The 19,721-nt window shown below is 42.7% G+C and overlaps 1 protein-coding gene across 1 annotated transcript; it reads right to left on the bottom strand.

Annotated features, from left to right (window-relative positions):
- Window positions 1–957: 957 nt before the first annotated feature.
- LOC135352434 (mucin-5AC-like) lies at window positions 958–19,704 on the bottom strand. Its single transcript, XM_064551617.1, has 72 exons — window positions 19,414–19,704; window positions 19,151–19,323; window positions 19,001–19,092; window positions 18,893–18,950; window positions 18,791–18,821; window positions 17,311–17,445; window positions 17,081–17,197; window positions 16,890–17,015; window positions 16,657–16,782; window positions 15,264–15,404; window positions 15,075–15,197; window positions 14,852–15,013; window positions 14,665–14,787; window positions 14,442–14,603; window positions 14,253–14,375; window positions 14,030–14,191; window positions 13,845–13,967; window positions 13,622–13,783; window positions 13,435–13,557; window positions 13,212–13,373; window positions 13,027–13,149; window positions 12,804–12,965; window positions 12,615–12,737; window positions 12,392–12,553; window positions 12,205–12,327; window positions 11,982–12,143; window positions 11,793–11,915; window positions 11,570–11,731; window positions 11,385–11,507; window positions 11,162–11,323; window positions 10,975–11,097; window positions 10,752–10,913; window positions 10,567–10,689; window positions 10,344–10,505; window positions 10,155–10,277; window positions 9,932–10,093; window positions 9,745–9,867; window positions 9,522–9,683; window positions 9,333–9,455; window positions 9,110–9,271; window positions 8,923–9,045; window positions 8,700–8,861; window positions 8,511–8,633; window positions 8,288–8,449; window positions 8,103–8,225; window positions 7,880–8,041; window positions 7,691–7,813; window positions 7,468–7,629; window positions 7,281–7,403; window positions 7,058–7,219; window positions 6,869–6,991; window positions 6,646–6,807; window positions 6,461–6,583; window positions 6,238–6,399; window positions 6,049–6,171; window positions 5,826–5,987; window positions 5,639–5,761; window positions 5,416–5,577; window positions 5,227–5,349; window positions 5,004–5,165; window positions 4,819–4,941; window positions 4,596–4,757; window positions 4,409–4,531; window positions 4,312–4,350; window positions 3,908–3,949; window positions 3,465–3,683; window positions 3,198–3,395; window positions 2,919–3,041; window positions 1,921–2,040; window positions 1,689–1,820; window positions 1,333–1,599; window positions 958–1,189 (listed from the first exon to the last, which is right to left on the bottom strand). Exons 1-72 carry the CDS (start codon window positions 19,658–19,660, stop codon window positions 1,074–1,076), a joined length of 10,035 nt encoding a protein of 3,344 aa, XP_064407687.1. The 5' UTR covers window positions 19,661–19,704; the 3' UTR covers window positions 958–1,073.
- Between the last annotated feature and the right edge of the window lie 17 nt (window positions 19,705–19,721).

Here is a 19,721-nt window from a genome sequence, read left to right on the forward strand (position 1 = left end):
TATTTGCTATTGTCGCTGCATACCACGAATTGCAAGAGACAATTTAGATCACATCATCCAGACAACATGAGGCATATCACCTTGTACGTTGTTTAGAAGATGTTCGAAGTCAAAAGAACTGAAAAGCCGCAGGAGACCAGAGAGATTTTCTAGTATTGTGATTACTATAATTATATACTGCCCTTGTCTCCGCCTATGATGAAATGATACGTGCAACTCGTAGTATCATTATACGTATTAAATCAATAGTTTTGTTCTATAAATATAATTTTTAGTCTCTTCCACGTATATACATGTAACTTTAGCAAAATTAATAGTCTTAAGGTAGTTTTTAAGCCGCGGCTATTTCCTGAACTACAGCCACCTCGATCGCTATTCCAGCCAAGCTGCACTATAGCTAGCATGTCCCAGGGGTGACCAGATTAACGAGAGTCTACTGTACATTTTTTATACTTTTGTCATAATGAAAGCTCATGGGTGGTCAGAAATAATTATATTGAGTCAACAACAGCAGTACAAGTCTGAGGCTGGGTAGATATAATTATAGCATGCACTGCATGACCTAATGCATTAAAATTAATTTTCATTAAATTTGGTCGAATCTTTCATCTGGATAATCAGTTGATCAGGGTTTGGATAATCGAGGCTCAACTGTACTAGCTATTTTAAGTGTTGCGATTATATTTTTGCAACATGCACTCGCAAAGTTCGATGCTCGCAAAACATTCTAGATCTAGTAATTATAACATGACAAAAGATATACCGTATAGCGGGTAATTTTCGTGGGGTTAAAGTTAAACTCAAAAACTGTGATTTTCGTGGGTAAAATTTTTGTTTTTATTTATGGTAATAATGCTGCACACTTAATCATTCCAACAATCATCAGAAACGATGAATTAAGTGCATGACCCTATATATAGCCCTAACCCTAACCCTAAGCTTCAAGTACAAAAGTAGTGCTCGTCAATCAACAAAATTGTACATTCTGCCTCCTATAAAAAAATTATGGATCTGCTCCTAATGTCTCTAATAATAATAGTTCAAGTTTGTTACCATGCAATGTTAGAATGAATCTAGAAAATATTGAACTGCATAGTGTTGGGTCTGTACTCACGACCACAACCCAAGGGTATCACCTTGAAGTGATGGCGTCCTTGAGTTAGGCCCTCGACAGTGTAGGGACTCACACCTGAGTAAATGAGCCATCATAGTTACTAAATATAATAATTATTATAATTCCTCATATCTTTTCCTTTCATGGCCAATGCAATGGCACTAGCTAGCACTACAGCACTTATTACATGTAAATACGAATGAAGTATATCAACTTACAGTTTTCAATGATTTCTGAACGGTCCACAACACACGTAAATCCAGTGACCACTCCAGTGCTGTAGAACTCAACTGTGGCATTGTTACCATTGACAGTCAGGGCACGATTCTGAGTACCAGTTACACAGAACACGTCATCACCATGAACCCATATCCTGTTCCTGATGACTGTGCGACGTTCACTAGGTCTTGCAGGGTCTCTGGCAATCACACGGAGGGTGTAGTCACCATGAGGAATACCTGACCTCTCAAATATCCCAGAGGAGCCTGATGAGTAGCAAAGAAGCAACGAAATTAAAATACAGACTATAGTTTGACAGTGCAGTACATACGTACTATAGCTTACAGCAACTTACAATCTTCTCTGGTGGTATCAAGGTGAGTCAAATGACATATGAATGTGATGTTTGGTCTGTTGGCACGGAATCGGGCTACGAGTGTATTCACAGTCAGTTCGGGCGTGTTTCCAACGAAGTACACATCCAGAGCTGCACAAACATGAGTAAAGCCGTCATCGTATAACTATACGACACTAAACCAAGACAGAATTTGCTACAAAATGTATGGCTGCATTATGCATGCACTTACGCTCAACTGCAACCGTTGCTCCACCGATGAAAGTTTGTTGTCCTGCTTCTTGCCTGAAGATCCTCACTTGATGGCCACCAGTCGACAGCTGCGAAACAGGGATGCTATATGGGAAGTTACCTACAAGACGGGCAGCATGATAAAAGTCGACATAATTATGTGGAGTTGATATGATGCTATTAACGTAATCACTACTTTGATGTAGTGATTACGTAATAGCGCATCATACATAATTATATCAAGGGCGTATGAAGAAGAGGGCATGCAACTCAGAATGTAAACTGTGTATGCGTCAAAAAACTGATGAGTCAGCAGGATATGCTATATTTAGTCAACCGCCCACTAGAGGAGGTTGGTGAAGATTAATTAAAACTCACGTCAGCTTATGTTTTCTATGTAAAAACTCCAAACCCCATCCAAGCTGCTGAGTCGGCACTTTTTATTACTTTCTTCCATTAGCCTCTTGTATAATATCTCCTGTTAGTTCATGAGTCGTAGTAGTTCACCATGATTGCTATATATACCTGCTACATCAAGACAGGAGTCAAAGAAACCAAGGATTTGAGGCAATAACTCAAAGTTTGTGGTTTCTGGCTTGTTGCTTCTAGTACAACTATGCTACTCACTTTCTAGTGTCACTGAGCATTGTTAGCATCATTTACTACTAGTAGAGAGAGCTACAATCATCTGCAGTATGTTAGCTTAGCTAGCTTAGCTACTTTCTCTTTAAGTTTCCGTATATCTTCACCGTGCACGCACAAAAACGGTGCATGTGCAATGCATTTTTTACTATTTTTAGATATAAGACCCCGCCCATTTGTTTTCTGATAGATAGTAGTTGCATGCCCTCTTCTCTTTATACGCCCTTGATTATATCAACCTCACTTCGTTTGTGCACTCATGTATATGAAACAATAATTATTTACCAGCAAAGCGTACTGTACATGTAACTATTATACAGTATAGCGGCCTAACAATGCAACTATACTATCACTTACAACTCTCAATATCTCCAGAGTCAATAGAGCAGAATATGTCTCCTGTGTCTGGTTGTCCATCAATGTCACCACAAGACACAGTGGCCACATCATCAGTCACACTACTCGAGCATTCAATAGCATCTGGGTTGGTAGAAAGGAGAGACGACCCATGATATTGTAAATGTATTCAGACTGGGAAAACTAGACCAAAAATAAGTATACAGACGGCCCTATACGTAAATTGTACATGGATTGACATCATTATATACCCTTGTACGTATAATTATACCGGCTCACCATCATCTTCAATGGTTACGAGGACAATATCATTGAGGAATTGAATCCTTTCCAGATCTCTTGGGTCAACTAAGTCATCTATTTCAAGATACGCCACAAATCCTTCTGTGAGTTCAACCTCAGTATCATTAGCAATGTCAGGTCGGAAAACAGCAGGAATAGTTCCAGTTTCTTCAGCAGTAGTAAAGTCACTATCAGCTGTAATAATAATTATTAGGTAAATACTTTTTACTGCAGTATAGCCTGTTTTAAATGCTCTGAGCTTACACGATGCCGGGGCTGGTCTACTTGGGAAGATTCTGTTCAGATCTCTGTCTGTGGCCTCCTGAAACTCTTCATAAGTGAGGTACCGAATGATGAATGGCAGTGGCCCAAAGCTGGTTCCATTCACAGACACCTCCAGATAATTAGAGGGCTGCTCTGACTCTCGAGTTTCTAATACTCTATCAGTAGGTGTTCCAGCCACATTGAAATTGACAATGAGAGCTGTAAGGAAGATTAAGAACATCATTGTAAAGAGTACCAAGGGGTCACAAATATGGCATAATTGAGTTATATTTTAACTCTTACAAGGCAGAGTTGAACGAATTTGTTACCTCACGAAAATTACCCGCTATACAGTATAGACACTCACTAATCTAAGCCTGCATCAACACTGTTGTAGAAAGAGTTTTATCACACAGTATAACACATAGCCAAACATTACAAACCTGGAGGTGGCGTAGTTGTAGTTGGGGGTGGAGTTAATGGCTCTGGAGGACACGAAACAAAACCGTCAGTACATGGATACGCATGTCTCAACATAATTATGATATGCACTCAAATACGTGTCAATACAATCTTTTTTATCACACAGTATAACTAGGAAAGGACAATTAATCCATAATAATTATTACTATTACTTAAAACCTAACCGCTCAAAGTGGCCTAAAAATATACATGTGAAGACGGACGTTCATACATACATGTACGGTAAAAATACATAATAATTATGATGACAAGTATTATTTTAAAGCATACGCAATTAACTTGCAGGCGGTAAACATGTATCAGCAAGGGCTTATCATTATCAGCCCTTGCTGCATGCTAGGTAGCAGTATAAGGAAAACAATACCTGGTGGTGGAGTAGTAGGAGGTGGAGAAGTGGCTGGTGCTAACAGTGTGAGAAAACAGATAAATTACTATAGTGCAATAATTATTGTTAAACTCACTTCCAATGTCAGCAGTGATGGTGGATCGGACACTTGCTCCATCAGCTGAATCGGTCGTACCAATCACGATGGTCTGCAGTCCCGAGAGTCCAACAATAGACACACAGAACGGGAATTGACCACCTGGAAAAACCATGTGTGAGTTGAAACGTGGAGCGCATGGGTATGACAAATCGAAATAACTCACATCCGTCAGTGACAGATAGTGCATTGAGACTACATTCAAAGTCCAAACTGGCGAGATTTCTGCTTGATGTACAGTTCACACATATTTCCTGGGTCTCAGGATTGAACTCAGTGGTACATTCCAGTGATAGTGGAGTCAATGTTGGCGGTTGAGTGGGTGGAGCTGTGTGGGAATTAACGAGTTGATATCAAACGGCTATAATAAAATACCCAAAGAAACTCACTTCCAATGTCAGCAGTGACGGTGGATCGGACACTTGCTCCATCAGCTGAATCGGTTGCACCAATCACGATGGTCTGCAGTCCCGAGAGTCCAACAATAGACACACAGAACGGGAATTGTCCACCTGTAAACAACCATGTGTGAGTTGAAACATGCGCATGGGTATGACGAATCGAAATAACTCACATCCGTCAGTGACAGATAGTGCATTGAGACTACATTCAAAGTCCAAACTGGCGAGATTTCTGCTTGATGTACAGTTCACACATATTTCCTGAGTCTCAGGATTGAATTCAGTGGTACATTCCAGTGATAGTGGAGTCAATGTTGGCGGTTGAGTGGGTGGAGCTGTGTGGGAATTAACGAGTTGATATCAAACGACTATAATAAAATACCCAAAGAAACTCACTTCCAATGTCAGCAGTGATGGTGGATCGGACACTTGCTCCATCAGCTGAATCGGTTGCACCGATCACGATGGTCTGCAGTCCCGAGAGTCCAACAATAGACACACACAATGGGAATTGTCCACCTGGAAAGAAACCACGTGTGAGTTGAAACGTGGAACGCATGGGTATGACAAATCGAAATAACTCACATCCGTCAGTGACAGATAGTGCATTGAGACTACATTCAAAGTCCAAACTGGCGAGATTTCTGCTTGATGTACAGGTCACACATACTTCCTGAGTCTCAGAATTGAACTCGGTAGTACATTCCAGTGATAGTGGAGTCAATGTTGGCGGTTGAGTGGGTGGAGCTGTGTGGGAATTAACGAGTTGATATCAAACGACTATAATAAAATACCCAAAGAAACTCACTTCCAATGTCAGCAGTGATGGTGGATCGGACACTTGCTCCATCAGCTGAATCGGTCGCACCAATCACGATGGTCTGCAGTCCCGAGAGTCCAACAATAGACACACAGAACGGGAATTGACCACCTGGAAAAACCATGTGTGAGTTGAAACGTGGAGCGCATGGGTATGACAAATCGAAATAACTCACATCCGTCAGTGACAGATAGTGCATTGAGACTACATTCAAAGTCCAAACTGGCGAGATTTCTGCTTGATGTACAGTTCACACATATTTCCTGAGTCTCAGGATTGAATTCAGTGGTACATTCCAGTGATAGTGGAGTCAATGTTGGCGGTTGAGTGGGTGGAGCTGTGTGGGAATTAACGAGTTGATATCAAACGACTATAATAAAATACCCAAAGAAACTCACTTCCAATGTCAGCAGTGATTGTGGATTGGACACTTGCTCCATCAGCTGAATCGGTCGCACCGATCACGATGGTCTGCAGTCCCGAGAGTCCAACAATAGACACACAGAACGGGAATTGTCCACCTGGAAAAAAACCATGTGTGAGTTGAAACGTGGAGCGCATGGGTATGACAAATCGAAATAACTCACATCCGTCAGTGACAGATAGTGCATTGAGACTACATTCAAAGTCCAAACTGGCGAGATTTCTGCTTGATGTACAGTTCACACATATTTCCTGAGTCTCAGGATTGAACTCAGTGGTACATTCCAGTGATAGTGGAGTCAATGTTGGCGGTTGAGTGGGTGGAGCTGTGTGGGAATTAACGAGTTGATATCAAACGGCTATAATAAAATACCCAAAGAAACTCACTTCCAATGTCAGCAGTGATGGTGGATCGGACACTTGCTCCATCAGCTGAATCGGTTGCACCAATCACGATGGTCTGCAGTCCCGAGAGTCCAACAATAGACACACACAACGGGAATTGTCCACCTGTAAACAACCATGTGTGAGTTGAAACATGCGCATGGGTATGACGAATCGAAATAACTCACATCCGTCAGTGACAGATAGTGCATTGAGACTACATTCAAAGTCCAAACTGGCGAGATTTCTGCTTGATGTACAGTTCACACATATTTCCTGAGTCTCAGGATTGAATTCAGTGGTACATTCCAGTGATAGTGGAGTCAATGTTGGCGGTTGAGTGGGTGGAGCTGTGTGGGAATTAACGAGTTGATATCAAACGACTATAATAAAATACCCAAAGAAACTCACTTCCAATGTCAGCAGTGATGGTGGATCGGACACTTGCTCCATCAGCTGAATCGGTTGCACCGATCACGATGGTCTGCAGTCCCGAGAGTCCAACAATAGACACACACAACGGGAATTGTCCACCTGGAAAGAAACCACGTGTGAGTTGAAACGTGGAACGCATGGGTATGACAAATCGAAATAACTCACATCCGTCAGTGACAGATAGTGCATTGAGACTACATTCAAAGTCCAAACTGGCGAGATTTCTGCTTGATGTACAGGTCACACATACTTCCTGAGTCTCAGAATTGAACTCGGTAGTACATTCCAGTGATAGTGGAGTCAATGTTGGCGGTTGAGTGGGTGGAGCTGTGTGGGAATTAACGAGTTGATATCAAACGACTATAATAAAATACCCAAAGAAACTCACTTCCAATGTCAGCAGTGATGGTGGATCGGACACTTGCTCCATCAGCTGAATCGGTCGCACCAATCACGATGGTCTGCAGTCCCGAGAGTCCAACAATAGACACACAGAACGGGAATTGACCACCTGGAAAAACCATGTGTGAGTTGAAACGTGGAGCGCATGGGTATGACAAATCGAAATAACTCACATCCGTCAGTGACAGATAGTGCATTGAGACTACATTCAAAGTCCAAACTGGCGAGATTTCTGCTTGATGTACAGTTCACACATATTTCCTGAGTCTCAGGATTGAATTCAGTGGTACATTCCAGTGATAGTGGAGTCAATGTTGGCGGTTGAGTGGGTGGAGCTGTGTGGGAATTAACGAGTTGATATCAAACGACTATAATAAAATACCCAAAGAAACTCACTTCCAATGTCAGCAGTGATTGTGGATCGGACACTTGCTCCATCAGCTGAATCGGTCGCACCAATCACGATGGTCTGCAGTCCCGAGAGTCCAACAATAGACACACAGAACGGGAATTGTCCACCTGGAAAAAAACCATGTGTGAGTTGAAACGTGGAGCGCATGGGTATGACAAATCGAAATAACTCACATCCGTCAGTGACAGATAGTGCATTGAGACTACATTCAAAGTCCAAACTGGCGAGATTTCTGCTTGATGTACAGTTCACACATATTTCCTGAGTCTCAGGATTGAACTCAGTGGTACATTCCAGTGATAGTGGAGTCAATGTTGGCGGTTGAGTGGGTGGAGCTGTGTGGGAATTAACGAGTTGATATCAAACGGCTATAATAAAATACCCAAAGAAACTCACTTCCAATGTCAGCAGTGATGGTGGATCGGACACTTGCTCCATCAGCTGAATCGGTTGCACCAATCACGATGGTCTGCAGTCCCGAGAGTCCAACAATAGACACACACAACGGGAATTGTCCACCTGTAAACAACCATGTGTGAGTTGAAACATGCGCATGGGTATGACGAATCGAAATAACTCACATCCGTCAGTGACAGATAGTGCATTGAGACTACATTCAAAGTCCAAACTGGCGAGATTTCTGCTTGATGTACAGTTCACACATATTTCCTGAGTCTCAGGATTGAATTCAGTGGTACATTCCAGTGATAGTGGAGTCAATGTTGGCGGTTGAGTGGGTGGAGCTGTGTGGGAATTAACGAGTTGATATCAAACGACTATAATAAAATACCCAAAGAAACTCACTTCCAATGTCAGCAGTGATGGTGGATCGGACACTTGCTCCATCAGCTGAATCGGTTGCACCGATCACGATGGTCTGCAGTCCCGAGAGTCCAACAATAGACACACACAACGGGAATTGTCCACCTGGAAAGAAACCACGTGTGAGTTGAAACGTGGAACGCATGGGTATGACAAATCGAAATAACTCACATCCGTCAGTGACAGATAGTGCATTGAGACTACATTCAAAGTCCAAACTGGCGAGATTTCTGCTTGATGTACAGGTCACACATACTTCCTGAGTCTCAGAATTGAACTCGGTAGTACATTCCAGTGATAGTGGAGTCAATGTTGGCGGTTGAGTGGGTGGAGCTGTGTGGGAATTAACGAGTTGATATCAAACGACTATAATAAAATACCCAAAGAAACTCACTTCCAATGTCAGCAGTGATGGTGGATCGGACACTTGCTCCATCAGCTGAATCGGTCGCACCAATCACGATGGTCTGCAGTCCCGAGAGTCCAACAATAGACACACAGAACGGGAATTGACCACCTGGAAAAACCATGTGTGAGTTGAAACGTGGAGCGCATGGGTATGACAAATCGAAATAACTCACATCCGTCAGTGACAGATAGTGCATTGAGACTACATTCAAAGTCCAAACTGGCGAGATTTCTGCTTGATGTACAGTTCACACATATTTCCTGAGTCTCAGGATTGAATTCAGTGGTACATTCCAGTGATAGTGGAGTCAATGTTGGCGGTTGAGTGGGTGGAGCTGTGTGGGAATTAACGAGTTGATATCAAACGACTATAATAAAATACCCAAAGAAACTCACTTCCAATGTCAGCAGTGATGGTGGATCGGACACTTGCTCCATCAGCTGAATCGGTTGCACCGATCACGATGGTCTGCAGTCCCGAGAGTCCAACAATAGACACACACAACGGGAATTGTCCACCTGGAAAGAAACCACGTGTGAGTTGAAACGTGGAGCGCATGGGTATGACAAATCGAAATAACTCACATCCGTCAGTGACAGATAGTGCATTGAGACTACATTCAAAGTCCAAACTGGCGAGATTTCTGCTTGATGTACAGTTCACACATATTTCCTGAGTCTCAGGATTGAACTCAGTGGTACATTCCAGTGATAGTGGAGTCAATGTTGGCGGTTGAGTGGGTGGAGCTGTGTGGGAATTAACGAGTTGATATCAAACGGCTATAATAAAATACCCAAAGAAACTCACTTCCAATGTCAGCAGTGATGGTGGATCGGACACTTGCTCCATCAGCTGAATCGGTCGCACCAATCACGATGGTCTGCAGTCCCGAGAGTCCAACAATAGACACACAGAACGGGAATTGACCACCTGGAAAAACCATGTGTGAGTTGAAACGTGGAGCGCATGGGTATGACGAATCGAAATAACTCACATCCGTCAGTGACAGATAGTGCATTGAGACTACATTCAAAGTCCAAACTGGCGAGATTTCTGCTTGATGTACAGTTCACACATATTTCCTGAGTCTCAGGATTGAATTCAGTGGTACATTCCAGTGATAGTGGAGTCAATGTTGGCGGTTGAGTGGGTGGAGCTGTGTGGGAATTAACGAGTTGATATCAAACGACTATAATAAAATACCCAAAGAAACTCACTTCCAATGTCAGCAGTGATGGTGGATCGGACACTTGCTCCATCAGCTGAATCGGTTGCACCGATCACGATGGTCTGCAGTCCCGAGAGTCCAACAATAGACACACACAATGGGAATTGTCCACCTGGAAAGAAACCACGTGTGAGTTGAAACGTGGAACGCATGGGTATGACAAATCGAAATAACTCACATCCGTCAGTGACAGATAGTGCATTGAGACTACATTCAAAGTCCAAACTGGCGAGATTTCTGCTTGATGTACAGTTCACACATATTTCCTGAGTCTCAGGATTGAACTCAGTGGTACATTCCAGTGATAGTGGAGTCAATGTTGGCGGTTGAGTGGGTGGAGCTGTGTGGGAATTAACGAGTTGATATCAAACGGCTATAATAAAATACCCAAAGAAACTCACTTCCAATGTCAGCAGTGATGGTGGATCGGACACTTGCTCCATCAGCTGAATCGGTTGCACCGATCACGATGGTCTGCAGTCCCGAGAGTCCAACAATAGACACACAGAACGGGAATTGTCCACCTGTAAACAACCATGTGTGAGTTGAAACATGCGCATGGGTATGACGAATCGAAATAACTCACATCCGTCAGTGACAGATAGTGCATTGAGACTACATTCAAAGTCCAAACTGGCGAGATTTCTGCTTGATGTACAGGTCACACATACTTCCTGAGTCTCAGAATTGAACTCGGTAGTACATTCCAGTGATAGTGGAGTCAATGTTGGCGGTTGAGTGGGTGGAGCTGTGTGGGAATTAACGAGTTGATATCAAACGACTATAATAAAATACCCAAAGAAACTCACTTCCAATGTCAGCAGTGATGGTGGATCGGACACTTGCTCCATCAGCTGAATCGGTCGCACCAATCACGATGGTCTGCAGTCCCGAGAGTCCAACAATAGACACACAGAACGGGAATTGACCACCTGGAAAAACCATGTGTGAGTTGAAACGTGGAGCGCATGGGTATGACAAATCGAAATAACTCACATCCGTCAGTGACAGATAGTGCATTGAGACTACATTCAAAGTCCAAACTGGCGAGATTTCTGCTTGATGTACAGTTCACACATATTTCCTGAGTCTCAGGATTGAACTCAGTGGTACATTCCAGTGATAGTGGAGTCAATGTTGGCGGTTGAGTGGGTGGAGCTGTGTGGGAATTAACGAGTTGATATCAAACGGCTATAATAAAATACCCAAAGAAACTCACTTCCAATGTCAGCAGTGATGGTGGATCGGACACTTGCTCCATCAGCTGAATCGGTTGCACCAATCACGATGGTCTGCAGTCCCGAGAGTCCAACAATAGAAACACAGAACGGGAATTGTCCACCTGTAAACAACCATGTGTGAGTTGAAACATGCGCATGGGTATGACGAATCGAAATAACTCACATCCGTCAGTGACAGATAGTGCATTGAGACTACATTCAAAGTCCAAACTGGCGAGATTTCTGCTTGATGTACAGTTCACACATATTTCCTGAGTCTCAGGATTGAATTCAGTGGTACATTCCAGTGATAGTGGAGTCAATGTTGGCGGTTGAGTGGATGGAGCTGTGTGGGAATTAACGAGTTGATATCAAACGACTATAATAAAATACCCAAAGAAACTCACTTCCAATGTCAGCAGTGATGGTGGATCGGACACTTGCTCCATCAGCTGAATCGGTTGCACCGATCACGATGGTCTGCAGTCCCGAGAGTCCAACAATAGACACACACAACGGGAATTGTCCACCTGGAAAGAAACCACGTGTGAGTTGAAACGTGGAGCGCATGGGTATGACAAATCGAAATAACTCACATCCGTCAGTGACAGATAGTGCATTGAGACTACATTCAAAGTCCAAACTGGCGAGATTTCTGCTTGATGTACAGTTCACACATATTTCCTGAGTCTCAGGATTGAACTCAGTGGTACATTCCAGTGATAGTGGAGTCAATGTTGGCGGTTGAGTGGGTGGAGCTGTGTGGGAATTAACGAGTTGATATCAAACGGCTATAATAAAATACCCAAAGAAACTCACTTCCAATGTCAGCAGTGATGGTGGATCGGACACTTGCTCCATCAGCTGAATCGGTCGCACCAATCACGATGGTCTGCAGTCCCGAGAGTCCAACAATAGACACACAGAACGGGAATTGACCACCTGGAAAAACCATGTGTGAGTTGAAACGTGGAGCGCATGGGTATGACGAATCGAAATAACTCACATCCGTCAGTGACAGATAGTGCATTGAGACTACATTCAAAGTCCAAACTGGCGAGATTTCTGCTTGATGTACAGTTCACACATATTTCCTGAGTCTCAGGATTGAATTCAGTGGTACATTCCAGTGATAGTGGAGTCAATGTTGGCGGTTGAGTGGGTGGAGCTGTGTGGGAATTAACGAGTTGATATCAAACGACTATAATAAAATACCCAAAGAAACTCACTTCCAATGTCAGCAGTGATGGTGGATCGGACACTTGCTCCATCAGCTGAATCGGTTGCACCGATCACGATGGTCTGCAGTCCCGAGAGTCCAACAATAGACACACACAATGGGAATTGTCCACCTGGAAAGAAACCACGTGTGAGTTGAAACGTGGAACGCATGGGTATGACAAATCGAAATAACTCACATCCGTCAGTGACAGATAGTGCATTGAGACTACATTCAAAGTCCAAACTGGCGAGATTTCTGCTTGATGTACAGTTCACACATATTTCCTGAGTCTCAGGATTGAACTCAGTGGTACATTCCAGTGATAGTGGAGTCAATGTTGGCGGTTGAGTGGGTGGAGCTGTGTGGGAATTAACGAGTTGATATCAAACGGCTATAATAAAATACCCAAAGAAACTCACTTCCAATGTCAGCAGTGATGGTGGATCGGACACTTGCTCCATCAGCTGAATCGGTTGCACCGATCACGATGGTCTGCAGTCCCGAGAGTCCAACAATAGACACACAGAACGGGAATTGTCCACCTGTAAACAACCATGTGTGAGTTGAAACATGCGCATGGGTATGACGAATCGAAATAACTCACATCCGTCAGTGACAGATAGTGCATTGAGACTACATTCAAAGTCCAAACTGGCGAGATTTCTGCTTGATGTACAGGTCACACATACTTCCTGAGTCTCAGAATTGAACTCGGTAGTACATTCCAGTGATAGTGGAGTCAATGTTGGCGGTTGAGTGGGTGGAGCTGTGTGGGAATTAACGAGTTGATATCAAACGACTATAATAAAATACCCAAAGAAACTCACTTCCAATGTCAGCAGTGATGGTGGATCGGACACTTGCTCCATCAGCTGAATCGGTCGCACCAATCACGATGGTCTGCAGTCCCGAGAGTCCAACAATAGACACACAGAACGGGAATTGACCACCTGGAAAAACCATGTGTGAGTTGAAACGTGGAGCGCATGGGTATGACAAATCGAAATAACTCACATCCGTCAGTGACAGATAGTGCATTGAGACTACATTCAAAGTCCAAACTGGCGAGATTTCTGCTTGATGTACAGTTCACACATATTTCCTGAGTCTCAGGATTGAACTCAGTGGTACATTCCAGTGATAGTGGAGTCAATGTTGGCGGTTGAGTGGGTGGAGCTGTGTGGGAATTAACGAGTTGATATCAAACGGCTATAATAAAATACCCAAAGAAACTCACTTCCAATGTCAGCAGTGATGGTGGATCGGACACTTGCTCCATCAGCTGAATCGGTTGCACCAATCACGATGGTCTGCAGTCCCGAGAGTCCAACAATAGAAACACAGAACGGGAATTGTCCACCTGTAAACAACCATGTGTGAGTTGAAACATGCGCATGGGTATGACGAATCGAAATAACTCACATCCGTCAGTGACAGATAGTGCATTGAGACTACATTCAAAGTCCAAACTGGCGAGATTTCTGCTTGATGTACAGTTCACACATATTTCCTGAGTCTCAGGATTGAATTCAGTGGTACATTCCAGTGATAGTGGAGTCAATGTTGGCGGTTGAGTGGATGGAGCTGTGTGGGAATTAACGAGTTGATATCAAACGACTATAATAAAATACCCAAAGAAACTCACTTCCAATGTCAGCAGTGATGGTGGATCGGACACTTGCTCCATCAGCTGAATCGGTTGCACCGATCACGATGGTCTGCAGTCCCGAGAGTCCAACAATAGACACACACAATGGGAATTGTCCACCTGGAAAGAAACCACGTGTGAGTTGAAACGTGGAACGCATGGGTATGACAAATCGAAATAACTCACATCCGTCAGTGACAGATAGTGCATTGAGACTACATTCAAAGTCCAAACTGGCGAGATTTCTGCTTGATGTACAGGTCACACATACTTCCTGAGTCTCAGAATTGAACTCGGTAGTACATTCCAGTGATAGTGGAGTCAATGTTGGCGGTTGAGTGGGTGGAGCTGTGTGGGAATTAACGAGTTGATATCAAACGACTATAATAAAATACCCAAAGAAACTCACTTCCAATGTCAGCAGTGATGGTGGATCGGACACTTGCTCCATCAGCTGAATCGGTCGCACCAATCACGATGGTCTGCAGTCCCGAGAGTCCAACAATAGACACACAGAACGGGAATTGACCACCTGGAAAAACCATGTGTGAGTTGAAACGTGGAGCGCATGGGTATGACAAATCGAAATAACTCACATCCGTCAGTGACAGATAGTGCATTGAGACTACATTCAAAGTCCAAACTGGCGAGATTTCTGCTTGATGTACAGTTCACACATATTTCCTGAGTCTCAGGATTGAATTCAGTGGTACATTCCAGTGATAGTGGAGTCAATGTTGGCGGTTGAGTGGGTGGAGCTGTGTGGGAATTAACGAGTTGATATCAAACGACTATAATAAAATACCCAAAGAAACTCACTTCCAATGTCAGCAGTGATTGTGGATCGGACACTTGCTCCATCAGCTGAATCGGTCGCACCGATCACGATGGTCTGCAGTCCCGAGAGTCCAACAATAGACACACAGAACGGGAATTGTCCACCTGGAAAAAAACCATGTGTGAGTTGAAACGTGGAGCGCATGGGTATGACAAATCGAAATAACTCACATCCGTCAGTGACAGATAGTGCATTGAGACTACATTCAAAGTCCAAATTGGCGAGATTTCTGCTTGATGTACAGGTCACACATATTTCCTGAGTCTCAGGATTGAACTCAGTGGTACATTCCAGTGATAGTGGAGTGACACCTGTACATGTATGTGTTTGACCACGAGAACAATCATTAGATGACATACATGTATAACACAACATCTGAAAGGAGAACCAGGACTGTGTTTTTGTGGTTTGTGTGACCTAAGAGACTGAGACCATCAACAACATCTGCTGAATTTTGTTTAGCCTACACAACTGGCACCACAGACATAAATCTCCAGTGGGACAGGATTGTTGTGGGCAGTTGCTAAGCAACACAAATATGAGGCCATCTGTTGAGTACTCAAAGACCAACATTGGGGTCTAGCCACTTCCTGTGGCAAAGCTGTACCCTGCTGCTTATACATTCCAACTAGCCTCAGTCCCAGCCAATAAAGAACAGAAGGGAGAAAAATACATTCTGAGTAAACTAACTAGTTTACGGTATGATTTTACCGATGTAGAACGAATTCCCCAGATTCTGGACAACAAATAAGCACATACAAAACTCACTATGTCATTGAGTTCCATAATTATAATTATGGGATGTTGGTTAGCTCAAAACAATACCAGTCCCATTCTTTTACAGAGTAAATACCCACACATAATTATAGTTATGCCTGGTGTGCGCATGCGCAAGAGAGGTATATGCGGTAGTGTACGTGTTCGTGTATGTGTTTGTGTAGACTGCTACAGCTACCCAAGGACAATGAATATACATCTAGTTTTTTATGGATTTGCTTCGTTCTCGAGTAAATGTTATGCCTAGCTTTGCTTACTTGGAATGCCATTGCAACCTTTTCAATAGTGTGTAGCAAAACTTGTCTGCTACTCTACTTAGTAGTTAGCTCTGAACTAGAACGCTACATATTGATAGCTGCAAGGGTCTACTGATGTAGCAGTAGACTTTGATTTCCATGTCGATCATTTCCCACTCTTTGAGTTTCCTTGTGATAATGCTTGTATACAGAAAAAAATGTTCACCATGTGAATTAGCAATAGCTAGTAACTTCATGTTATGTACTTTGACACATCCACTGAGGCATCGATCAGCACCCACAGTGCTTTCATTTAGACATCGGATATCAGTAGTATAAGACTGTACGTATCATGGAATTAATTGTAAGCAATTAATTTCAGAAATGAGGTGGCCCAACAGTTTCCGTCGCACTAACGTGCGCACCATAATTATTCTTTCCCCAAAACTATAAATCCTAGATGAAACCCTGCCAACATTCAATCTTCCCCAGGCCTGCTAGTGTCTATTAGAGAGAAATTGGTGACACAGCTAACCCTGAACACACTTACCTGTGATGGTGAATGTATTCACTGGTGCATCAATACCAGTAGTGATGTGTGTACACCTGATTTCAAATGTGTGTGGACCAACTCCAACCGTTGACCTATCAATATCAATGCCATCATAAGGGTTACCTGAAGGAGTTAAAAAAATAATAGTATATACATGTAGGTCATCTGTATGCAACTATTCAGGAGGATTTCTACATAAATTCTGTTTTGTTGTACACTGAAACACTTACATGGCTCAAATGGATTGTTATCCAGGAGACAAGTGCAGGTGCCTTCAGTTGTATTGAAATTGGAAGCACACGTAATGCTCAACTGAGTGTTCTCAGTAGATGTAGTACAGACAAGCGTGGGATTGTCTGAGAGGTTTGAGAATATGAGATAGGTACTGTCCTGTAGATCACACACACCATTATCAACTTACTTGGAAACCGGATGGTTGCTTGCGGAATTTGTGAGGAATCACTGATAGGAGCATTAACAGTAAACTCATGGTTCCCAATTGACAAACCAACAAGTGAAATTGTTTGGGGAATAGTACCTATAGGAGATTGAAAACACAAGTGACTCTTGCACAAACTATCAATAGACAAAATATCCATGCATGGAGTAAGTGAGAACAAGTAACATTAGTCTAAATGCACTCCTACGCACATCTTTCCGATATCTGTTGATCAAGTTGACATGTATAGCCAGTGGTAGTGCAGCCCACTAAGGTGCAGTTCACTTCAAGCTCTTGGTTATTGGAATCTGCTACAAAAGCTCCCTCACAACTCAGAGTGCACTGGGCTAAAAGTAAATAGAAAAAGGTTAGCTGCACTCCTATCTACCACAGCTAATTCCTTTATTAAAAAAGGGGAAACGAACAACGGGAAAATTTTGTGATTTTATTTTACCTAAGATTTACCCAGATCACCAAAAATAATGACCAAATGGTTGGTTCGCCAAATTGTCCTGTTATACAGTATAATTATCACAAGAGAATAACTTATTGCAATTTGGTAGGAAAGAGCATTCTATTGGACTGCTTTCTTCAGTGAAATTATTTCCCTCACACGTGAGAGACTTATAGAGCTACATACCAACTAAATCTGTTGGATTGCACAGCTACATGCATGCATCCAGACCTGCAACTTGCTGGAATAATTGTGTTCAGTGTCCACCACACCACAATCACTTTACCAGAGACTGTATGCATGCAACCCACGGGATAGCCAGTGGCGTAGCCAAGATTTTTGGAAGGGCATGCAGGGCTCAAATCGGTTGAGCAAGACCAGATGCTGAATTTTACCTTAAAAAAATGTAATCACTTCTCCTCAGCAGTCAACATGTGCATTAGATCATGATTGTTGCTAAAAGGATGCCAAAAGTACAAAGTCTAAAATTAATGGCTGCTGCATTAGTCTGTAGAGCCTTGCAGCTCTCTTCTCATTCTTGCAGCTACAAATATAGCTAGCGTTCTAGTGCAGAGCTAACTACTAAGTAGAGTAGTAACACTCCATGGACAAGTAATTTTGTTACGCACTCTTCTGAAAAGGCTGCAATGGCATTCCAAGTAAGCTAAACGCAAAACTAGGCATAACTCGAGAAGAAGAATTATTTTGCAAATCCACGAATTAAGGTTACTAGAATGCTATAGAAACTCTTACCTGGAGTTCATTGATCCTTGAGCAGCTGTAGCAGTCTACACACACACACACACACACACACACACACACACACACACACACACACACACACTACCATATACATGTACCTCGCTTGCACATGCGCACCGAGGCATATTGTTTCCCTATATATTCCTATGACAAATTATGTTTTACAGCATACACAACCCTTAACCACAATGGTCAGACACAAAAGAATCTGGCTATTGTGGATACTGCTGACACTTGACAGATGGTTGTAGTCTGAACCTACTATAAACATTGGTCAAATTAACACATGCAGTCCACTACAGAAGCCCTATGAGAAAATTAACAATAGCTATGGAATGTGCTGACAAAGTTTGTGGGCATATATCGATGTGATGCCAGAAAAGAAAAATCAAAGCATGCTTTACTACCACCGTATACCATAATTATTTTGTATTATTTTGGCAGCACTGCAATACAATACAATCTCTACTACTTACTTGACGTCCCACAGAAGGCTGGATCTGGTTGCTGCACAGTCATTAAAACAGAATATGTAAAGTAAAATAAGCAAACCATAACACCAAAATACCAAAACTGACCAGTTCAAGTCCTTTTAGTTGACTATGAAAATTTGTAAAAGTTCGTGTGATTGAGAACCTGCATTGAAGTTATTAATGGACCAGAATATTGTGCGATAAAGCACATACCAGAAAGTGCAACTTTTTAGATCTGCAGTAGATGGAGGAACCCAGTCAAAGCACACTCTTGTTTTATCATCACGATTGGTGTGGGTAACTCCCTAGAAACAGCAATATAGGATAATACTACAATTACCAAGACAATAATTACTAGCTTACCTGAACCGGACAGGGCCACTCCTGAACATCTCGATTTGCGTCAGTGGGAAAGTTAATAAACTCTCCACACTGAAAGTCCGAGTTGGTATCAGACGTAACCAACTCCGGAGTAGAAATACGAGACTGCACCGCAAACCCTCTAAATTGGTTGCCTGGACTTGCTTCAACACAAACTAGATATTAAAGTGGTACAAAAATTAATAATCTCTAGTAGCTGAGAGATATGATCAATAATTCAGTTGATCTAGACTTATGATGCTTACGTCTATACACAGATCCACATCGGAAGGTAGAGGGCTGTCTAGCTTGCATTTCATTTCCATCTATGGAGTCCACAACCACAGAGAAAGGGCAGTCATTTGCTGCACATACTGTAGGATCGAATGGACTATGGACCTGTGTGAGGTCATGGCACACATTGAGAAAAGTGGGAGCACCAGTCCCTAAACTTGAAACAGTGCTACAGTAGCTCAGCAGAGCAACAGTAATGAAGAACAACGCTGCCTCCATTATTGCATGCTTAATACAGTGGTGGCAATAGTGATTTTGAGGTACTTTTATGCAACACAAA

The sequence above is a fragment of the Halichondria panicea genome, chromosome 1 (genome assembly GCF_963675165.1).
Source record: "Halichondria panicea chromosome 1, odHalPani1.1, whole genome shotgun sequence".
NCBI classification, from domain to species: Eukaryota; Metazoa; Porifera; class Demospongiae; order Suberitida; family Halichondriidae; genus Halichondria; species Halichondria panicea.